General features: G+C 30.9%; 1 protein-coding gene across 1 annotated transcript; it reads left to right on the top strand.

Moving 5' to 3' along the window:
- The first annotated feature begins 1977 nt into the window (after positions 1-1977).
- Positions 1978-5162, top strand: LOC100572293. The gene is made up of 5 exons (XM_003248751.4): positions 1978-2236; positions 2543-2700; positions 3028-3213; positions 3467-3617; positions 4918-5162. Exons 1-5 carry the CDS (start codon positions 2203-2205, stop codon positions 5145-5147), a joined length of 759 nt encoding a protein of 252 aa, XP_003248799.2. The 5' UTR covers positions 1978-2202; the 3' UTR covers positions 5148-5162.
- The last annotated feature ends 2060 nt before the right edge of the window (positions 5163-7222 follow it).

Below are 7222 nucleotides of genomic sequence, written 5' to 3'. Positions count from 1 at the left end.
GATCGATAGACCACACCATGATTTTGGGCAATACAAGTTTATCCGAGAAGAAAGTATTACAAAAAAATATTCCACAGTAGGCAATGAATAATATGTCAAATTACTGTGTTAAACGTTGTATAGGTACAATAAACAATAAATGTTTTATTAATTCAACGTAATTGAAGGCGTATGACTGTATGAGGTGTGTAATTTATGTACATACATGGTAATAGAAATATATTAAATCATTTATGTAATCATGCACAAATATTATTTGGAAATCTATATTGATAATAAATTAGATTGTCCATTATTTATACTAATTGTTAGTTATAACTGTTTAAATGTAATCAGTAATTATGTAAAAATATATTCTAACAATATTCTCAATTGTTCGGTAAAATTAACTTTTTATACTTTCTTCTTTAAATTATTATTCTTATAGGCTAGAAGATTAAATCGTTAAAGTATTAAAGACAAAATATGCCAATTATGTTTATAACTACGCGTCATACTATATTTTTTGTTAAGTCATCGGATTTTTAAATTATATAGGTACCATGTTAATATCATAAATACAGTCATCATTTACATTACACATTAAACGTTAGATATATTATGTACTTTTTATAATGATGATAGACGATCCTTTTATTTTTACTGCAGTGGGTCATAGGTTAGGTTACAAAATGACAGAGTTTATGTAAGAACACAAGAGCTTATGATAGGTTAGATTTTTCATCCAAACATATTCTCCTAAAAAAATTTAGACATATTAGCGGAAGACATATTAGCGGATGCTGAAAGTAAAAATATTATTACATAGCAACTTATAATCGAGTCTACAAATATTATTTTATTTATTTATTTTTAATAACAAGAGCTATATTCTAAAAGCCATATAGGGTCAACTATTATTTCAATAAATTGTACCTAGGCACATACCTATATTATATATTATTATCCAATGAAATTATACGAGTTATTATAAAAAATCAAAAATCACAATGAAGATTAGGCAATATTATTTTAAATAATATTTATAAGAGTTGTTGTTTTTTGGAAGAAATGTTTCTTTTTTAGATGATAATTATAGCTTTATGGAATATAGGTAACTAGGGATTTCAATGGGTCGCAGAGTTTATATATGCATTCTCAAAATTTATATTAGGTATATGTATTTCCTAACAATGTATTGTTCAATATCTGTAACAGAATTTAATGTCTACTCCAATATTAATACCAAATATTAAGATGTACCTTTTTCTCTTATGCATTTGTCAGTCATATACTGATGTACACGTACATACAATTATATGCTGAATTAAATTATTCAATTTCCAAATGATTGTTTTTGAAAAATATTATAAACTATTCCGTAGCTCATCAGCTGTAATCACGAAGGAAATTAATGCTAGGAAGTTCCTAGTAGGAACGCAATGGTTCAGGACTTGTTAAGCTTTTCGGGAGGGGGTGGGATAGTAAAACATTTCTGAAGTATCCCGTAAAGAAGAAAAACTACCTGAAAGGTGTCACTTTTTAAAAATTAGAATAAATTATAACGGCGCCAGTGCGTCTCGTATACTTTTCGGTAAACAAACACACCATCACCTCCGCGGATCTACGATCTACTACCTCCCCACCGCAACCATACTTGAAAATTAAAAACACCAACAATACCATGTTGTGAATGGAGAAAGAAACGTTCGCGAGTTTTATATTACTGGGTAATATTATATATTGTGTATAATAAGTGTATAACACAATAATAATAAAGCACTCGATGGTGTGGCATTGAAAGTAAAAGTAGAAAAAAAGAAAAATGTAAAATAACAACAAACAAAAACTCATGAGTGGGATAAATATTATAACGTAATAATAACGTTATGGCAGTTAAAGGTATAAAATAATAATAATAATAATAATAGGTGCCCCTCTTCTTAGCCACTACACACTCGTACTTGCTACTCTTCATTTCATTCGGTTACCGTGCGCGGTCTATAGCGGCGCCGAGTTGCGCCAATCCGGCTGGTTGCAAGGCTGTTGACCCAGTTAATGGTTATCATAATAATAATATTCTAATATTGTTTTATCCGCTACGCGTACCACACGCTGCGACGACTCCGACCACGACGACGACGATCAGTCCTCGCGAGTCACCAGAACGGATACAATATATACATTTAATATCGCACGGGTTTGCAGCAGATTCCTATAACTATGGCTCGGTGGCGCATGGTCCAATCCGCGACAGGTAATCTTCGTCCCGGGCATGATATGATTTTATGACGAACGTATAGATTTCAGTTTATCGCCAAAACATATTTTATTTCGGCTTCGGTGTATACTGTATATATTATTATTATATTTAAATAGGTACATCGTCGTACATCGAAATTCCTTTTCGTTCGATTACCTATATCCTATATTATACTACATTACTACGATATAATATAACACAGTAAACCACATGTCGATATTATATTTTTGTTCATCATAATAATATAATATAATATACGCGCGTGCTCATCGAATCCTTTGTTCATCTTTTTTCCTGCAGCACCGTTCATACACATAACTTCATCCGTCTCAGTGCACTTGCTGATAGCTGCGGTGACGGCTCTGTCTTCATCGGTGTCAGCTTCGGGATGGACCAACTCAACGGACGTGATCCGGGTAGTTCAGTTCAGCAACAGTCTGGTGCCTCCTCTCTTCAACGTGTGTTATGTTTTTATTTTTTAGTTCTTCAATTTTTTAATACCCTCAATCGCATAATATGTAAAGCGGATATTACGCTATTTATAGGCGTGTTTAAATCAATTTCACAAATCTGGTCAAGAATAATTTTTTGTGAAGTTTACTATATATCAGTTACCGCATTGAATATATTATTTATAAAATTCTAAAAATCAGATTAGAATTAATTTTAATTCACTGGTCTGGATATTTTCAGAGTTGCCAGACACGAAAACACGCCCATGTTAAAATTACATTTTATGCTCTCGCTTAATTTTACAATAATAATATATTTGATTGCACACGCAGCACTATTCCAGAGGCCGAGACAACCTGGTTCTGGCGCCTTTCGGGGTGGCAACTAACGTGGCCATGATGCTGGAAGGCTTGCAAGGTCGGGCCGCCGAAGAGGTAACCGCGCTGTTCCGACTCCAGGCAAAGGAAGTGCGCCAACAGCTGAGAAGAGGTTTTAAAATGATTTTTGATACGTTTGGGGTAAGGCTAAAAAACATTTATCAAAGACTTTAGACTTATATGTAAATGATATGATTAATATCCATTATTAAACATATTATTTACTATTTACGATCACCATCATATAGGAAAGTCTCCCGAAAAAAGTGTCGTGTCGTCAGAAACAGTCGGGCCGAATTGGTTTCATAATAATATAATCATAATAGTATAATACTATTAGTATCTTGTACTTAATTGGACATTATATCAATTTGAAACAATAATATATTTATAGGATGATTCGGACGGAGATTTTGCCGGATCCTACAACAAAGCATCTGTGACCAGTTCCCGGGTTATGCCATCGTCATACATAAACAGACTTTCGAAATATTATCAAGCTAACGTTACCACGATGCGGAGCGAGAATTCGAATAACAGCTTAAGTAATAACATCTAAACTATATGTCCTTATAACTAACATTATTCTGTGTAATAATACATTGAACAGTAAGTTACAAATAATTTCAACATTTTATGAAATACTTTCATTTTTGAAATCATTATCGCTTACTTTTCATAATATTTTTTCAATCTCGAAATTTAAATGAAATGTTGATACATAGTTGCATTTATTCTATAATAAACCTGAAGGTTAAGAGTTCTCTATGTTTTGCACTGAAAATAATATAATTTTGTTAAACAGTACCTGTTTTAAATTTTTAATCTAATTATTTTTATTCTTAAAAATTGAATTATTTATAATATCAAGCTTTACCGCTACCTATATTATATAAATAGTGGATATTGCAAGATATGAACAAGATTTATTTCAAACACGTTTAAATTTTACCACTATGCAAATTTGTCAAATTGTTTGTATTGGCTCCAAAAAGCGATGATAAAATTAACAATTTACAAGTATTTATTATTGCATAATAGAAGGATTACAGTGACCAATACAATTATTTAAGACACAGACTTTATTTTTGACACCCACCACATGAGACTAATACAAATATAAAATATTAATATGTATGACGTTATAATAATGACAATTTTACACAGAATTTTTACCTTACTAGAAACCTACTTATATATATATATATATACATATATCCATTCACCCTCCTAAATATTATTTCCGTGCCTTTAAAAATTACTTTCGTGCTACCACTGAGTAGGTACTTATAATCTTCAGAACAAATCATTATTGTCATTATTAATTTATTATTTACTCTCTTGTTTACTCAGAAAATTGTTATTTGAAAGTATCAGTTAATTTAAATGGGGCTTGGTCACCCAAAAATTACCAACATTTGTGTTTAACAGGTGCTATTTTTTCGTATGGTAGTACCTATTGGGTTACTTATTTTTAGAATTTCATCATAATATTATACTTTTGTGAAACAACACAATTTTTCCCTTTAAATTAAATTGTGTATTTCGTTTCCAACCCGATATTAATTATTTTGTTAAAGAAAAACTACAATTTACAATTTTGCTATTTTCATAATAAGTTTAGTTGATAATAATGAAATATAAATATTTATCACTTAAAATTGTATTATCTTATAAGCCCCCTTAGAGGGAGAATCTCATAAGCCCCCCCCACCCCTCAAAAAAAAAAAAACTATGAAGTGGACATACAAATTTGGCCAGGGTAATAGATTTTCCCGGCCTACATTTTTCTCCCAGGCCATCCTTGCTTATACACTCAGTAATATAGATGTGATTTATTTTCAGCTGATATTTTAGAATTACGGAGTGACACAGGAATAATAAGTCACTGGAAAGATTACCAAAAACTAGCCACGTACACTTACTTATCGTATCAACCATCAGCACCGTTTACCAAAGCTGACGGTTCAATTGTCCACGTCCCAATGATACCACAGACAGGAATGTTCAAAATCGGATACGTACCACAACTCAAGTGTTTAGCTGCTGAACTAATGTTTGAGGTAAGCTCGTGATTATTGTTAGATACACTCGATCTATGGTTAATACAAGTTGAGTTTATTGGTTCTCTAAATATCAAGAGTTGATTCACAACTACTATATATAATAGTATATAGTATATATATATAATATAAATATAACAACATATCACAATTTAACAATTAACGACTTAGGTACATATAATTACATTAGCTGATCCCGCACACTTCGTGGCCCGTAAAAAATAAGAACTCTATAATATTATTCAAATATTATATTATAGTTATTATGTATGTATTTATTTAATTTGTAGTATTCTTTTAAAGTAGGTGTTTCTGCGTACACGATATTTTTAGTTTTATTATTTTGCGGTAGAAGAACATACTGGTTTTTGCCGCAACCAGATCTTGATAACGCGACATATAGTTGTCCGCGTGTAAAACAATCTTGGCGTAAATCGATCCCTAGTTGCTTAAATGTTTGCCTCTGTGCTTTATTAATTGTTACTGCATACGATAACTTAACGGGAAATTGTATTATTTTTAAGTTAAAAGGCAAATCATGGGTATGCGAGGTATTGGTACCGTTTGACCAACTGCTGGACCACTCGAAACCAACGATCACATTGTTGAGAAAAAATATAAATTTTATTTTCTATACTATCTATACTCTATAGTAATATTATAAAGCTAAAGAGTATGTTTGGTTAAATACACAGGCTTATCTCATTAATAATAATAATTATTATTATTTGAACCAATAGCAACCATTTATAATAAAAAAAAAAAAAATAATAACAAAAATAATAGAGAGCCTCCCCCGGGTTGGACCTATTGGTCGTAACATGATGTTATATAGCCTTCCTCGAATGGACTATCCAACACAAAAATAATTTTTCAATTCGAACAATAGTAGTTCCTGAGATTAACGCATTCGACCAAAGAATATAAAAAAAAAATAAAAAATACCTGTTTGAATGTCTTACCGGGCTCCTATTAGTCGTTGCGTGATGTTATGTTATGGCCTATAGCCTTTCTCGATGTTTGGACTACCCAACACAAAAATAATTTTCAATTCAAATGAGTAGTTCTGAAGATTAGCGCGTTCAAAAAAACAAACTCTTTGGCTTTATAATATTATAGTATAGATCTACTAGCTGACACCGTGCACTTCGTTGCCCGTTAAATGTACCACTCAAACTTTGTTCAATTCGTTTTTTAATACTCGGTGTATGGTGTTCAAAACTTATCTTAACTTTTCCGTTGCCCGGAATAAAAATTCTGATTCGCAACAGTATATTATCAGGAAGGCAATCTACCTGCGGTAGATCGCGAACCCCGTGCTGTTTGTACAATATAAGTGTATGATTTAACTCTAGAGTATCAAAGTTATACCAAGTTTGTCGTTTTTACTTAATTCCACCTACAATGGATTAATATAATCAATTAATACAAAATCCTAACCCAACCGTACCAAAATCCTATGAATAAAAAAAAACAAATTTAACCCTTTTTAAATTAGCCTAGTTATATTACATTTCTATTACATTTTATTCTATATTATGTATCATGTACGCATTGGCATTTAGTACCTACTTAATGTAATAGCAATATTTTGTGTTATACCACAAAGATGAATTAATCCATTAATATTCATATTTCATTTTTAACATTGTCGTAGAGGTTCAAATTTTGAAATCACTGAAAAAAATATTGATCTATTATATAAGGTATGCGTATGAAATTTCAATAATTTAATTAATATTTTAAAACAGGATTGCAATATTATTTTAATTATTTGATGCTCAATATTAATATGTTTGAATACCTACCTATTTAATTTATTTTACACTTAATTTTAATAGTATATACACAACAGGTACATATTTTTGTTGGCACTATTGGACAATTGTTTCCATTGTCTTTAACCTTGATATAATATAAAGAAATTTGTAATTAGTAATTATTATTTGTACTTGTTGGTCAAGAAAAACCTATGACACTGGTCATTTAATAAACAATATTTTACATCGTGTATTTTGCGAGATTATAACAATGGAACTGACGTTTGACAATGGAATCATTCAATGCCAAAATGCTCATGTATTGGC

This window comes from Acyrthosiphon pisum, unplaced genomic scaffold, assembly GCF_005508785.2.
Source record: "Acyrthosiphon pisum isolate AL4f unplaced genomic scaffold, pea_aphid_22Mar2018_4r6ur Scaffold_10510;HRSCAF=11116, whole genome shotgun sequence".
Taxonomy (NCBI): Eukaryota; Metazoa; Arthropoda; class Insecta; order Hemiptera; family Aphididae; genus Acyrthosiphon; species Acyrthosiphon pisum.
This window is presented reverse-complemented; position numbering and strand designations above follow the sequence as displayed.

Bases quoted from the DNA above. Each gene is read 5' to 3' on its own strand.
- LOC100572293 (XM_003248751.4), top strand. From the start codon at position 2,203: ATGGCTCGGTGGCGCATGGTCCAATCCGCGACAG. The intron at 2,701-3,027 runs GTGTGTTATGTT...TTGCACACGCAG, and splicing joins TGGTGCCTCCTCTCTTCAAC to CACTATTCCAGAGGCCGAGA. The intron at 3,618-4,917 runs GTAATAACATCT...ATTTATTTTCAG, and splicing joins GAATTCGAATAACAGCTTAA to CTGATATTTTAGAATTACGG.